The 17,506-nt window shown below is 32.9% G+C and overlaps 1 protein-coding gene across 5 annotated transcripts in view; it reads right to left on the reverse strand.

Moving 5' to 3' along the window:
* The window catches only part of PDE1A (phosphodiesterase 1A), a 294,241-nt gene that overhangs the window by 95,513 nt on the left and 181,222 nt on the right, over nt 1-17,506 (reverse strand). For all 5 annotated transcript variants that reach the window (XM_039855297.1, XM_039855296.1, XM_039855295.1 and 2 more), the window contains one exon: nt 3,059-3,172. In XM_039855297.1, the coding sequence (XP_039711231.1) occupies nt 3,059-3,172 (114 nt within the window). The remainder of the gene's footprint in view (nt 1-3,058; nt 3,173-17,506) is intronic.

Consider the following 17,506-nt stretch of genomic DNA (forward strand, 5'->3'; position numbering starts at 1 on the left):
CTAGTCCGTTTTTCAATGCCTAGTTTGTGACCTTTGGCAAACCATTTCACTTCTAAGAATTTTAGTTCTCTTATTAATAAAGTGCAGAAAGTAATGATTACCCTGCCAACTGCGTAGAATTGTGGTAAGACTAATATGAGGTAATGAAACTAAGAGACCTTGGAAGATGGTACAAATATGGGGTATTATTATTAATCCAATTTAAAAATCAAGATGCCTCGGAAGCATTAAAAATAAAATAGTGGTATTTTGCATAATTCGACTAAGAATTGGAAATCATGTGGTAAGAGCTGGGATGTTCTTTGTAAAGAGCAAGAAAGAAAACAAAACAAAACTCCACAATTTTACCATGAAGCAGTGAAGCATTTTTCTTTCTCCAAAAGAGTGATTTTCAAATGAAAAGGAACTATACTTTGAATTGTAACACATATTTAAATGCATTAAGAATCATGGGAAACTAAGCTAACAAAATATCTATGAAATTGTTTCTGGGAAAGTAAATGCAACAGAAAATTTTAAAAATTAATTAATAATAATTATTAATTAATTAATGTTGCATGTAATAATCTACCAAATGAAAGACGGCAAATCATCAGGCAAACCAGATGGTTAGCATTATGTCATTATAAGATGAATAATGTGAATATCTAAATAATTCTTAAAGATAAAAATTCTTTAGTCGTATAAATAAATATAAAAAATAAAATGTCAAGGACTTTTACCATGTTAAGTTCAGTCAACTTGTGAACAATAAAGAGAACACATGAAAATAAAGAAATAAGGAAAATCAGGAGCAACATCGGATTTTTAAAAATTTGCACTTTGAATCCCTGTTCACTTAGAATCGTATACATTTATATACATTCAGTGAAATTAACTAAGAAAACAATTCTGCATAGAGTTTATAATTTAAAAGTGAGCCCATGATTTTTTTCCTTAATTTATGACTTTAAACCATGCTTCAACAGAGGAGTTTCATTTGGCAGACAAAGAAGAGACATAGCCCTTGCAATGCCCTTTTTAAAAATCAATTGTTAATAAAAATTCTCATTATTTGATATTAAAAAGTTTAGTATGTGATACAGGAAGATTTCTAAGTTTTCTTATTTAGGGAGAAAAAAAGCATAATGAAAAACTGTGCATATAGTCTGCTACCTTTCATGAATGAAGAAGAGAAAAACATGAAATAAAAATTTGTAATAAATCATCGGGAATATACATAGGAAATTTATGAGTTGGGAATTTGAGTAGATTGGGTCAGGAGTGGAGGCCAGACATTTGTGAGGCCTCCATTATTTATTATTTTGATTTTATTATTTTGATTTTTTAATCATGTGAATTTATTACCTATTAAATAACAGTGCATGTGTGTGTGTGTGTGTGTGTGTGTGTGTGTGTGTGATGAGAGAGAGAGAGAGAGAATGTGTTTAAGTACATTTATATATATAAAAACTTCAATCTCACTTCTGGTCTATTTTTCACTTCTCCAAGCTCAGGCCTGACCCAGGCATGGACATCTGCAGAATGGAAGGGGTCTGATGGATGTCTTCATCCTCCATTTCCATCTTCCATCCCACTCACTCTGTTCTTTCTCATTTTTCAGAATGTGGTGGGAGGAGGCAGGAAATTATAGGGGTCAAAGAGTTTTATAAAACTGGTGTGTTTGTTATCACCTGTGTGACAAATGCCCAAATGCTGGTTATTGTTTTGTAGGGATAGCTTTTGTGGGTCGTTCAGAAACAACTCACTACACTGAGAGTGTACCTTAAACATTACATGTTCTCTGATATTTGGGCTGAATTTTTATGATTTCTACCCTGGCTCTTATATCAACAATCACCCCCTGTAGCCTCTTTTTTACTTTCTGAACTGTTTTCTTTGGTCAATCTCTTCAAAAGACCTCTACTTCTCCTGCCTCATGACTTTGAAAAAACTAAGTGCCTTTTCTCTGCTAAACTCTGGAAGTGCATGTCCCTCCCGCCACAGTGTCCCTTTTAACTGTGAATTCAGTGTTGTCTCAATCAGCCTGCAACCTTTATCTTTGTGAGGTGAGAGTCAGGAACTGGTCTCAGTACTCTCTGAACTCCACGACACTGGTCAAATCTCCCAAGAACCGTCTTATCATACTTCACTGAGTCTTCTATTAGCATTAATGTCCTCAAGAACCCCTCCCATGACTTGAGATCAGGGGTCAGTTTCTCCTTAGAGAAGAAAGAAAATGCACAGTTCTCCCTTTAGGCCAGGGTTTCTTAACCTCTATACTGTTAACATGTATGGCTGGATAGTTCTTTGTTTGGGGGATTTTCCTGTGCATTGTAGGATGTTTGGCAGCATCCCTAGCCTCTACGCATCATATTACAATCTTACACCCTCATCAACCAAACTAAAAATGTCTCCAGACATTGCCATATGACCCCTGAAAGGCAAATAGCCTGATTGAGAGCCACAACACTAGGCTAACAACTTTCTTCAAATAAATCCCAATTTCCTAATCTCCTCACCACTCTGCTAATTATGAGGATAGTTGATGAGGTTTAGGTGATGGTCAAATACACGTTTGGGACTGCCCCTTAGTAATCTCTGTGTAGAGGATCTGCTATATATAGATATATCTCATTAGAATGTGTGGGTATTCTCTCAGAAGGAATTTTCTGAGAAGAATTCTGAAATATTGAGATAATAAGAAAATCCTTACATCAGTGAAAATGAGTATAAGCATACATCTGTTTCTGACATGTAAACACATGGGCCTAAGGACAGTGAGGGTAGGGGGAGAGGAGACTTTTTAATTTATTCATTTTGTGGCTTTATTTGATTACTTTTTGATATTCAAGCATTTGGATTAAATTATGTATTTGTATTTTTGTTTTGTTTTGTTTTTAAAAAGAGCATAGTTAAGTGGCTACATGAAGAGAAGCTTTTTAAATTTAAATAAGATTTGATTTTGGTTTCACGAATAAGATATGCAAAACTCATGTTTGAGATAAAGGAAAGTCAAAAAAGAGGGAAAAGGGGAGAGAGGCAAAGAAGATAAAAGAGAGAGGAGGTTAAAATTTACCTTGTTTCATCAATATAAACTGCTTCCAACACAGATGCTGCATATTCAATGTTCTTCTTTAAGTCTACAACGTTGACATCACCTTTTTCCAGCTGCTTCACTAAGCATCTTAGTCTATTTTTTTAAAAAGTAGACAAAAAGAGAGAAAAATAAAAAGAGATTTATTATAACTATGTGGAAAATAGTCTAATATTAAATATATATATCAAGTAACATTTTTAACATATCTTTCTTGGTCATTAAATAGAAAAATGTTTGATTGTCTAGGTACCATATTTCAAGGACAGTCTTTCTGAAAATTCAAGACAATATAGATGTTTTCATAAAAGTATGTTCCTAACACTAGAATTTATTCTATGGCTTTTCTGTTTCTTCAGAGTTGGCACTAAGAGAATATTTAAAGTGTACTCTTTTGACCACTACTGTAGTAATTATTCACTGTATATAGCAATGAAAATAAAAATGAAAGGCAAAAGATTCAAGAAAATATAGGCGAGATGAGAAAAAAACATATGCATGTGTTTTTACAGCAATTTTTTTCACCTGAGACAGATCTATAAAATATTTTCTCTTGTTTTTATCCATGGGATGATATGTCTCAGTTCTCGGAGAAATTTTAAGGCATAGGGATCAACTAAGCCATGTCTGGATTCCTGAATCAGAGAAATTGTGAGATCATTAATGTTATTGTTTTAAGCCACTAATTTTTTATGCAGCAATAGATATCTCAAGGAGTAAGATAATACAAATTGCTTCAAAAAATTTCTAACACTTTTAGAAATTTTATGCATTAATTATAAATCAAGTGTTTCTGAAGATATTGCCCCCCCTAGTAGGGAGGAAAAAAATTTCTTACTCTGTACATACTGTAGATAAACAATGTAAAGACGATTTATCCATTTTCCTAAGTCAGCAGACAGAATTTAGTTCCATTCGGGAGCCAACGTATAAAGTATTTCAGGGAAAATGGAGTATATCTACTTTTAGGCACTGTCTTCGAGACAGTGTAGCAAGTTTTTTGAAAATTTACTTTGGATGATTTGCAATACCAAGGCTAGGGTATAAAGAGAAGTTAAAAAGTTTAGCAAGGTTATTTGAAATTCCTCCATCAATAAGAAACTTTTTTTTCTCCACGGAAAAAAGTTATACCTAGATTAAGACTTATTACTCAAGACACTATAAATAATTACTTTTTGTACCATATACTTCTGTATGATAAAATATTAGCAGACAATGACATTGAAAAATAAATTCTATGTGCCAATAAATGTCTTATTTGTACAGATGAAGCAAAACAAAACAAAACAAAAATAACACCTAGAACAGGTTACTTAGAAAGGAAAAAATAAGCCTGGCTTTGAAGCATAAAACACTGACTATAATAATAATGGAGCAACAGATAGAGTGTTTTGAAATTTTGTAATATTTATAACCCAGTCACATTATATTACCTTTTATGTATGAAAGTAAAAGAGTTTCACAACTCTGCAATGGCTAAAAAATATACCACTTGTGTATCTTGTGAAAATTAGTTGGTACAACTTGGTTGAATTTGGTTTTATGATATAGTTTTAAAACCAATAAGTACTTCAGATGGCCTCCCTTGTTTATGAATAAATGAATTCTATTTTTGAGTTAGCAATTTTCTCCACTAAAAAACTACATTTTCCAGGCTTTCTTGAAGCTAAGTATAGTCATGAAACTTCATTCTGACCAAGGAGAATAAATAGAGGTGGTTGAGTTAAGAGTTTCAGAAGAATTATTTTGAAGAGGGTAACTCAGCTGGAAAGCAGTTCTCATTTGTCCCTTGCCCATTACTTATTGCCTGGAATTGTCTCAAGGATCAGCAGCCATCTAGGATCATGAAGTGACCTGGCAGAAGGAAGATACCCACTAAGAATGACAGAGAATAAAGATGGAAGGAGCCTGGATCCCATGCTGTGAAATCACCTACCTCTGAGCTTATTTCCCATGAGAGAAAAAAACTGTGTTTAAGCTACTATTATTTTGAGATTTCTTCTATATGCAGCTGAGCCCAATCATAACTGATAAATGAAAAGAATAAGAAATGACTCAAAGAACTGAAGAATGGAGAAAGTGTCACATAAAATGAGTGGGGATGCCCTTGGGAAACTATTCATGTGTGTACTTCCTAACTCATGATAGCTGGCAGGTGAATGAAGAAGAAAGCACAAATGCATGTGCTGAAAATAAAATGGTTTCTTTCATTGGAGTAGGCAAGCTGAATAAAAAAGTTTTATTAATACCAGGCCTATATACGTCCTTCTGCTTCCCAAAGTTTAGGTTAAATACCTGTACTTGGTGTTCTAACCTGAGCAGTTTCTGGTTCAGCAATCTGTGAATGGAGACTCCACTAGATACTCTGCTTGGTAGCAAAATCGAATAGCATAGAGTAGCTACATATAAGTGGATAATATCACCAAAAGATGTTAAAACAAACCCAAGTCAGTTAAGTAATTATTTAGTATTTATTATTGTATCTGGGGCTGTGTAAAAACTATATATGAATGCATATAAGAATATATATGAATGTATATGTAAAGATATATAGACACAAACACATGCACATACATATACATATAAATTCACGGGCATCTGTGTATGCACCATAGTACCCATCTTCAAGATGTTTTCAGTCTCTGGGGATGGCATGACATGTGCAAATAATGTGGTCAAATGTTAAAATGTACACATTTCTCATTACTTCTTTTACGTACACCCTAATTTCCAAGCAAACTGATTTCATCACTGTTCCTCAAACACTGTCACATCATCCTAGATTCAACTCTTTTTTTTCTCATATCCCATCTTTAGCTGTCTGAATCATGTTTAGTTACTAGACATATCTGAGTGCTACCTCTATTGTAAGTTTTTTGATGATTCCCAACCATTGTGATCTCTCCTTACACAGAAAATAAAACACACTTCATTAATTACTGAGAAAAACTGAAATTTCTCTGGTTTCCATTATAATTTCAATTTTTTGTACGTAACATTTTCCCAATTGACTTCTCATCCAATAAAAAAATTATGAAGCATTCAAAGAAGCAGGAAAATCAATCCATCTGAAGATAAAAATCGATCAATTGAAAATGACCCAAATATAACAAAAATGGTAACATTAGTAGGCAAGGATGTTAAAACAGTTATTATCAAAACACAACAATATAAATAACATTATTCCAATACATTTAACAATTATTTATATAAGATGAATAATTTCCTTACAAGACACAAACTACCATGTTTCAAAAAGAAATAGATAAACTGAATTTGCAGTTAAAAACTTTTACATAAAGGAAACTACATGCTCAGATGATTTCATTGAATTTATTTAAGGAAGTAATAATACCCTTTGCCTACACATCTTTATAAAAATAATCCCAAGTCATTCCAGGAGGCCAAAATTACTTTTATAACAAAACCAGATGAAACATTACAAGATGCAGAAGCAGAAGAAGAGGAAAAAGAACAGATCTTATGAACATAAATGTAAAAATTCTTAACATTTTAGGAAATAAAATCCACCAATATATAAAAGAATAACACATCATAAAAGAGATTTATCCTAGGAATGAAAAGTTTTTATAAGATTGAAATGTTAGTCAGTATAATTCACTATTTTAAGAAACTAAATAAGAATGGCCATAGTATCACCTCAATAAATACTTAAAAAGCATTTGACAAAATTCAACATAAATGCTGATTGAAACTCTTAGCATATTAGAAATAGAAGGAAACTTCCTCACCTGATAAAGTCTACAAAAATTTATAGTTAATGTCAAAAGTCATGTTAAATGACTAAATGCTTTCTTCCAAATATAAGGTATAAGGCTTTATTCTCATCACAGTTATCCATCATTGTACTGAATCTTTTAGTCAATGCAATAAGGCAAGAATAAAAGGCATCCAGGTTGGAAAAGAAGAAGTAAAACTGTCTTTGTTTACAGACAGCATGATTGTCTAAGTAGAAAATCTGATGGAATATACCAAAAAGTTATTAGAAGTAACAAATGCTTTTAATAAGTTTGCAATATAAAAAAAAAAGCAAATACAATATCAATGTCATTTCTATATAATTGTAATAGACCATCAGAAATTAAAATGAAAAGCAATATTATTCACAATAATACCCTCAAATGTGAAATTCTTAGACACAAATCTGGCAAAGTATGTGCAAGTGCTATAACTGAAAACTGCAGAACATAGCTAAAAGAAATTAAAGTCGACCTCAATAGATGGAGGGATATGCTGTGTCCATAGATTGAAAGACTCAATATTGTTAACATGTTATTTCTACACAAATTGATCTATAGATATGATACGATCCCAATAAATATCCTAGAAGGCTTTTTTGTTGTACATATTGACATGCTGATTCTAAAATTCATATAGAAATGCAAAGGACCTACAATAATCAAAACAAATTTAATAAAAAGAACAGAGTTGGGGATTCACACTCCTTCAAAACTTATAAGACTTCAAGATTTATTTTAAAGCTACAGTAATCAGTACAGTATACAAGGCATAATATGCTACATTATTAACACCAAGATAAGTAGATCAGTGGGACAGAATATAGAGTCTAAGAAGAGACTCACAAGTATATAGTCAATAGATTTTGGAAAAAGTTGCAAAGATAATTTAGTGGAAAAAGGACAGCATTTATAATGAATAGTGCTGGATCAATAGAAATATATATGTATAAAAGGAACTTTAATCCACATATGCATCACATATCTAAATGCTTATTCTAAAACTACAAACCTAGAAGAAAATACAGGAGAAAAACTTTTGTGATCTGAATCAGCAAAAGATATCTTAGATATAATATCTAAAGTACTCTCTATGAAAAAAAATAAGTTGCACTTCATCAATATTAAGAATTATTCTTCAAAAAATTGTTTAAAGAATGAAAAGACAAACCACAGACCAGAAAATATTTGCAAATCATATATCTGATAAAAGATTTGTATCTAAAACACATAAAGACTTGCAAAACTCATTAAAAGACAACAAACCCAATACAAATTCTGCAAACAATTTGAACAGCCTCTTCACACAAAAAAAGATATATTTATGGCAAACATGAAAGATGCTAAACATGAATAGTTATTAGAGAAATTCAAGTTAAAACAATAATATGATATAACCAAACATCTATTAGAATGACTAAATTAAAATAACGGATCATAGCAAATATTGGCAAAGATGTTAAGCAACTGGAACATTGCTGTTGGGAATGTTAATAGGTATGATCACTCTGGAAAACAGTTGCTTAAAAAGCGAACATTTATCTACCACATGACTCAGACGTTTTATTCTTTGATGGAAAGAAAAAGAAATATATGTCCTTACAAAGACTTATACATCAATGTTCATAGCAACTTTATTTGTGATAGCCCCAAACTGGAAACAACTCAAATATTCATCAACAGGTAAATGAAAAAACAAACTCGGGCAAATTCATCCAAAGTTCCACTCAGCAATAAAAGGAATAAACTATTGATACACACAATGACATGAATGAGTCTTAAATAATTATGCAGAGTGAAATATCTGCATATTTTATTTTCATTTATGATTCCATTTATATAGAATTTTAGAAAATGCTAACTATCCTTACAGTGATAGGAAGCAGATCAGTAGTTGCCTGGGAATGGGGGAGGTGGGATCAGGGAGGAAAGAAAGGGAAAGATTATAAAGGAGCTTGAGGAAACTTTTGAAGATAATGGAAATGTTCATTTTCTTGATTGTGGGGATGGTTTCACAGGTATAAGTGAATTCTTATCACACTTATCAATTCATAAATTACCAACTAAAATATGTAATCATTAATTTGAGCTAGAAAAAGGATATGTGCTAAATAAATGCTGTTATACATCTTCATTTTCATCAATTTTATTGAAATACTTAAAATTCCATATATTTACTATCAAAGACACAAACAAAAGCTAAAGCAGCATTAAAGTTATAATGATCTTTTCCCTAATAGAATGACACTAATCTGATAATTCATAAGACTTTTAAAATCAGCCTGAATGTTATGAAAAGAACAGCCTTTGATCTTAGCTTTTTGGAGGGACTCCCTTACCTTCTGATGATCAGAACACTTAAAAGAAGACAGAAATGAAAATAGAAACACTGTCTTTGAAAATAATTGATTGATTCTGTAATTCAAAAGAGAAATAATTTCCACCTTTGAACAAAGAGTACTGAGCTGTAGAATATGATTGAGTATTTTTTATCTAAATATAGAACTGCCATTTTCCAAATGAAAAAATACTCAATATGAAATGATGTAGCTTTCGTAATCAAGTACTTCAAATACTCTTAAGGTTACCTACTATATTGCTACATGACTCAATCTTGCAAAAAGACTATCTACATAACTAAGAATATTCTCATACTAAAAAATCTTATGTGTCTATTCACATCTGTATTAATTCTATGAACTAAAATACCCAGGATATCTCTCATGCTGTAGACCATAAATAATAAATTAGTTATAAGAGAATTAATAGTAAGAGAATTGATAATCATTATTTCCATTTTTGACTTGATTGTAATACAAAAGTGACAAGATATTGTCATCAGAATGCTGTAATAAGAATTAGAAAAGCTAAAAGCTAAAGAATATCTACAGCAGATATTAACATTAACATTAAAATATGGCCATACATAGAAATGCACCAAACACACACAAATAGGGATGCTCAGAACAAGAAGCTATGTCATTTTCACTAACTTCTGCTTGTCTCTGATCCTAATATGATAAAAAAAAAAATGATAAGAAGCCATTAAATAATGAAATTGTCTACTCTGCAGGTCAATGCTTAGGAAATTAAATTCTAACCTTAGTCTAAGAAGTGAAGTTTACAGATTCAAAGCCTTTTAAAGACATTTTTCTTTCACATAGGTAAATATTATCATTATAAAGCTCTTTAATACCTTCATTTTATGGTATAAATAATTCCCCAAACAATTGATATCATCAAAGTGGAAACAATAGTATGGCAAATATTATAAGCCTTTGATATAGGTTTACATTCTACATTTAAAGCAGCAAAATAATCCCAATGAGATGGAAAATATATGATGAAAAAGTATCTTTATAAGTAGAAAGGAATACATAATTATCGTCCCTCTTCTCCCAAAATCACAATTTAGGTAAATAATCGATTTACCTAAAGATTAAACTTTTTAATACAGAAATGGGCATTGTGTAAACCCCAGCATGTTAAAGAATTTCTTTTAAGTACAGAGATACATTCAAATAGTTAGAAATGCTTACAAGATCAATTTTTTCCTCCTTGGAGGCAAAAGAACAGTAAGACCATTTTAACTCTAAAGAGGGAACCAATCATTTGTGCCCATTTACTATTACCCCTCTGAAATACTACGGGCTAGGTGGACTCAAGGATTTTCCTTAAAAGGTTACATATTTAAATAAATATGTATATAAATATATATTTAAATGCACATATATTTAAACACATTTAAATACATAAAATATATACTAGATTTATATATTTATATTTATAAAATATATTTGTTTTATATAGTAAATATATTTATATGTAAAATATGTCCTCATATTTATATATTTTATACATAAAGTTAAATCTGTGTGTTCTGATGAAGAAAAAGTAGTGACCTTCACCTACTAGTAAGGTATTTATTTAAACCAGAGAAGAAAGTTTAGGAATAGGGCACACACATAGCAGACCCACTGAAGAACAGTTAAACATTTTATGACATTCTATTGGACCTCAAAAAACATGTTTTTAGCACTAAGCTCAGGTGCTAAAGAACTCACTTGTCTCTCCAGACTCACTCTACTGGTCTCTATGCTGCTCCTTGCCCTGAGAAGGGGAATATAAAGACTACATCAGGCACATGGAGAGCATGAGCAGGAGATAGGACGGAGGGAGAAAAGTGAAGTCATCGTACTACTCTCCTCCTTCCTGCAGGGTCACCCTCCAAGAAGGTCACCTGTCAGGCATCCCTCTCCACCGAGTTCTCCCCTTCTCCATCTCCCTCTCTCTCTCTCATCAGAAACAACACATTCATGGAACCCCATGTTACTAGCCCAGAAGTATTATATTATCCCAGTGGTTCCCTACATTTGTCCCACAACTGTAAATGCTCTTTATTAAAGGCTTCTCAGATTACCCATTTTAACTGCGTCATCTTTTTCTAACTCCCATACTAGAGACTTTTACTACAGTCCTTTGAGGGTATTGAAAAGTCTGTAGAGGCAGGGCTTTAAAGTCAGTGGGGGCTGGCTCTACTTACATTTACCTTTTTCCTGGTATTCAGGGAAAGGAGCAACACACTGACTAGAGAACTATGTCCAGTTTTCTGTAGTGATCAGCATTACAGTGAGCTCTGGCTCATGGAAACGACACAAAATGCTGAGGTTCAGCTGCGTCATCGGAAATACAGGAGAGCAAAGACACCAAATTGCCACTTTCACCACTGGAGGACCTGACTCTTGAAAGGAGTGTTTATGGAAGATAGCTGATGACAGCTGGGTCAGGGAATGTGTGGCATAATTTTTAAAATTTAAAAAAAGAAATAGATAAAAAAGATTTGTGGCTTGCATTTAAGCCTGATGGATTTTAAAATGTTTTTATTACTGTTCACTGCTGAAATGTCATTAACATAACATAAAAGGATTGAAAAGGTAAAAGAGCTACAAGGAGAAAGAACAGGAAACAAGATAATAGGAGAGAAAAATTTACAACACATTTTTGGAAAAATTAAAAAGTGAGATATGGCAACTGATTTAGCAGTAACCAAGAAAGAGAAACAAAGAACAGTGCTTTCAAAGGGTGATTACACAGAGAGTAAGAGAATCCCCACAGAAACTCAGAACAGCTCATGAAGTAGGGACACCAAAGATCCTATAATGCAAGTATCACTTTGGGCTCAAAATAAGAAGGTGAAAATCTTTTTAGAGCTTTCAGATTTTTTTCTCTATCCCAAATCGTAGGAAATTGTACCAACAGCACACCTGAAAATGAAACAGATTGAAAACAAGGGGATTGAATGAAAGTCAGTATGTTTAGTGATGATACCTCAGGTTCTTTTATCCCATCTAGTCACAGAATGGAGACTGGGGGATTTACTGCCAGGAAAAGCACCAGAGAAATGACATTTTGGCAACAAACAGTTCACAGCTTGCTCACCCTTGGGTGAGGCTCAGCAGGTGACAAGCACCACTTATGCACAGAGAAATTCTAATCACTTTTCAGAGCCACATTCTTTAATATTAATGGCCTGTCAGCGGTGTGAGCAAGCATTGAAGGAAAAGCTGCACCATGAAAGACAGACAAATATAACAGAACAAATAAATTTGGAGGATATCAAAATAATAGAAGCCCCTCCAAAAAATACTTTTTAAAATGTTTTTAAAAAACATCATTCATAAAACAAGAACATAATACTACTTTTTTAATGTAATACATGGTGATGAAAGAGCTCTTGGAAATTAACACTAATGATTTACACTAAATGTAAACAGAGGAGTAGAGAAGAAAGTCTGATAACCCATAAAGTGGACAAAAAGGCAGCAAGATGAATAATAGAATAATAAAGATAAGAAAATTAGAAGGTTAGTTCAGGACATCTAATGTTCGGCTAACTAAAGTTCTAGACATCAGGAATAGAAGAAATTATCAAAGAAAAAGTCAATTTCCCAGAACTAAAAATCTTCATTTTGAAAGGACCCAGGTTTGTATCATGGGCATATGTACTTGGTAGTCACATAGGACCTTGTGCTTAGAAGGACCCCGCCCTTGATTTAGTGTTCTGCTGTCACTATCTTGAAATTCTTAATAAGTTTTTAACAAGAAGCCCCACATATTATGCTGCTGATCCTTGGGTCAACCTAGAATTCTATAGACAGCCAAGCTATTAATCAAGTTTGAAGAAAGAGTAAAGGCATTTTCAGATATGCAATAACTCCAAAAATTTGGCTTTCCAAGCAGACTTTTAAAGAAGCCACCGAGAGATATATTTGACTAAAACAATGATATAAACAACAACAACAACGAATACAGATACGTGAAGAAGGGAAGTCTCCGAATAAGAGACATGTGCCCATCCTAGGAATTAACTAGTCTAGGTTGAAGTAGGAGTGCAGAGGAAAAGAAGTAGGAGCTAAGTCTCTCTGGGAAAAACTGAAACTGATGAGCCATGAAACTAATAAGATGTTCGGAACTTTGTTTTGACAGGTCAGTTGAGCATTCATAAATTATAAAATATATGAAAAAATACAGTAATTATGAAATCAAGGAGGAGGAAAAAATGTATACAAGATGGAAAAGTGATTTAATACTATTTAATTGGCAAGCGAATAATATTTACAAAACACACTACTATAAACACTAGTGACTGAAAAACAAAATGAAGTACAATATGACTCTCGGAAGATGAGAGTAGGAAAGTTGGTGAAGTTAATGTATGAAAGCTATTTCCTCTGTTATCATTATGGATATCAACTGATAAAGTCTGAAATTAATAAATCAAGAAATAGTAAAAGCATATTATTTGTAAATGTGCTAAAGGAACAACTAAAAAGAATTAAACCATTGAGGTCATTTCCTTCTGGGAAATTGACTGCTTTTTTTGATAATAATAAAAAGAATCTTAATGACATTAAAGTGGAATGGTCAATATATTGCTCACAAGACAAGTGATTTAACTTAGAAGTCAAGTCCTTTACTTGGTAGTTTTGGAATTACTGACCATGACAAATTTAAATGGCTGAAAAATAAGATGTCAAAATTCATTCTAAAGTGGAAGCAAAGAAAGACTTTGAAAAGGTATTAAGTATTTCAATCATGAATTGATGGTCATGTTGAATTCCAGTTGTTCTAGGTTCTTTTAGATACACAGTAAAGCATAATAAAGAAAATGACACATGATAATTAAATATACAGCTGTTCATCACATGTTCCATTGCTCATGAACTAAACTGACTGAAAACAGGCATATATGTTTCAGAATTGATGTAGACACACAAAAATGCATATTATGTGAAAAGAGAAAGAGAGATATGGGGAAATAACATAAAATATGAGTAGAGTGAATTATAATGACTGAATTTATTACATATTTTTTGGCAAATTCAGAGAAGGGAAAAAGTATATTGAGTCATACTGCAAAAGTCCAATTAGAATGTGGTTTAGAAAAAATAAAAGTGCGTAGACAAGAGTTTGGAGAGGCAAAGAGCATCATGAAACTGGGGTGCTCCTAAAGCAATGAGGGGCTGAAAATCAGAAAAGTATCAAATGAGTAAAGCAAACTCAGAACTAGTTCCTCCAAAAATAATAAAGGAATGTTCAAAAGTGGGCTTGGGGCATTTACTCTTAATGCAGTACCATGTACCAACATGCTTCAAAAATACATTCGCAGAGGGAAAAATCATATTAAAATAGATTTTTAAAGAAATATGCATACAAAAATAAAATTATGGAAAGAAAAGTCAACATGGAATTTTTCCAGTTATAATAGATAGTGCAACATAAGAAAATCTAAGAAGCAGAAATATTTCCATGGCAGATACTATCAAAAAAGCAGAGAAGTAGAGAAGGCCTCCTGTTACTCTTGACACTCAGATATAGGAAATTTGGGAACAATTAAAGAAGAGTCTCTTGAAAGGGCAATTCTTCTGCGGAGATGTAATTTGTTGCATAATGAGCAACCAATTTGAATTCAAAAGAATTGGTTAAGAAGATGGTTTTTATTGAGAAGTTTATTATATCTAAAACATTAAAAATGGTTTTACCTTTCTAATTGAATTTTTAAATTATTCTCTCTCTCTCTCTCTCTCTTTCCATGTGTATATGAATATCCTGGTTTCAAGACACCACTAAAATTATATAACAAAAAGCTCATATTTGATTTTACAGAATTTTCCTTTTCTCTACAGAAATCTAGCTTTTATATATATGATCTCTCAGGATTGCTAGAAATTATTCTTTTCTTATGAGATCTGAAGAATGTTGACATTGATTGGAACAGTTTTGAGAATGCATCATCACTAGTATAAACTACTGAGTCCCAAATTTAATATAGCTTTACAGTAGGAATAAAAAATAAAACACTCCCAAATGAATTAGTTAAGGTTTAACCAGGAAAACAAAACAACTCTGAACAATTAATGCTGAGGATTTAATTCTTGGAATTGATTGTCGGGATGATGGAAGGTGGTGAGACAACCGGAATAGTGGAGATCCCCCTAAATAAGCAACTGCAGGAAACTTTTGGAGGGTCAAAGGTAAGAGGCAGGATCCCCAAAACCCAGGAGTTTTGGGGGTTCCTGCAGAAGAGAGGTGTTCCAATGGACCTGGCCAGGGGCATATGGAGCCACAGAAGAGACACAGCTGTTGCAAAAGAGTCTTTCTAGAGGCAGAGAGAGAGAGAAAGAAATACTCTGGTTTTTCTCTTCCTCCTCGCCTGTCCTGCAATCTCCTGACAATATTTGCTATTGGACGAATTCGGCCAAAAGCCAATTGCCATGGACACCTGGGAAATTTAGCTATGATGATACAGAGCAAAGCAGGCAAAGGGCAAGGAGTAGATCCAAGGGCACATAGGCTCAGAACTATAATACACAGTAACCAGAAAGCGTCAAAATTATTTTTCCTCAGATTTGGAAATAAATCAGAAGGGTGGGGGGCATGTCATCTCTGTCAAATTGGGGCAAAGCCAGCCAAGGATTATCAAAGGAATGTATTTAGATCTCTTCACTGTTTGCTATTGATTAAAGGACCCAGATACAGTAATATTATTTGTTCATTGTACTTGTAGATTTTTATCTGGTAGATGTGAATATAATTTTTATCTGGTAGGACAGACAACCTCATGAGTTTAAGACCTTGTTAGGCATAGGCCAGTTGTGCATCTAACCCAGCATTCTTATCAGAAATTTGACTATGTACACCTAGCTTTGTAAATGCTTTCTGAATCAGTCATAACTTCTTACTGATTCCCTCATTATTAATGATTTAAACAAAATCTTGGCATGTGTTCAATTTGTATTTGCATGAGTCATGATTTTATCTTTTTGAAAGTATATTTTAACAACAGTACTACAAATTTTTTTACAGTTTACCTCAACACCCTTAGCATGTTTAAATAATGCTGCTAATTCCAGAAGAGAAGGAGGAATACAATAGATATGAAAATAATGACTAGAAAAAAAATAACTTCCTTTCTTATTTCCCTTCTCTGCCTTCAGTTTCCCTCCTTCTTTTTTCATTTTTTCCCCAGAAGAATTCATAAGACAGTTCTCATGAGTTCCTAGAATATAAATGAAAAAATAAATCAACAAAAATTGGTCAAGAAAAGATGCTTCAAATATCAACTCATTTGGGGGAAAGTACTTTCTTAGCAGATTCATGCAGCAGTACTGCTATGCTCACACACTTGAATTTTTGGTTATTGAAAATACAGATCAAGCACTGAGTATATCCCAGGAGCCCATCATAGTCTCACTGCAAAGGCACAGACAGAATTCTCCACATATTTTTGTCTCTCTTGTAAGTCCTTATCTGTTCCTAAATGAGACAAATAAGGCAAGTAATTCAGCAAGATAGATTTCTGATTTTAAACATGGAATGACATGCCAAACAATAAGAAAACTATCCTACATAAATTTTCCCATGGTTTGTCTTCAAGAAATTCTCAGTTGTCTAGATTTTCTTCCTAGAGAGTTGTTGGATAGTAGAGTGACACCTTATATTAGGTGTGTTTTTGTTGTTGTTGTTGTTGTTGTTGTTGTTGTTTTTGCAAATTCTTCCAACTCAGTTGAGTAATACAGTTCTATCTTTACTGAGATGCACTGCTACAGTTTTAGCAGATGTTTCAGATGGAATTAAACTGCCTTGTGAGAAAATAATATGGTGTAAAACACTGTCAGAAAGCTCTTCACCTGGAATAATTCACAAAATCAATGGGGGTTTTATACAACTCTTTGGGGTCCTTGCCATGACTAGGTTACAGTGAGTACTGGGTAAGTAACTCCCATTTTTTTCTTTTGTAATTCCACTACTATTTTTATTGTGGTAAAATATCCATAACATAAAATTCACCATTTTAACCATTTTTAAAAATTTTATTTTATTATTAGTTTCAAGCATACAGTACATTGGTTAGACATTTATGTGGTTTACAAACGATCCCCCTAATTGCTCTTTCTCTCCTCTGGCTCTCCACCTAGCCATTACATTAACGTTAACTGCATTCTTTATGCCATGCTCCCCATCCCTGTGACCATCTATCAACTTCTAATTTGTACTTCTTTAACCTTTCACCCTTTCTCTCAGCCGCCCAACTCCCCAACCCTTTGGCCATCACCAGATTGTCCCCTATATTTGTGAGTTTGTTTTTGATTAGTTTGTTCTTTTTGTTCTT

This window comes from Pteropus medius, unplaced genomic scaffold, assembly GCF_902729225.1.
Source record: "Pteropus medius unplaced genomic scaffold, Ma_sr-lr_union100, whole genome shotgun sequence".
Classification (NCBI taxonomy): domain Eukaryota; kingdom Metazoa; phylum Chordata; class Mammalia; order Chiroptera; family Pteropodidae; genus Pteropus; species Pteropus medius.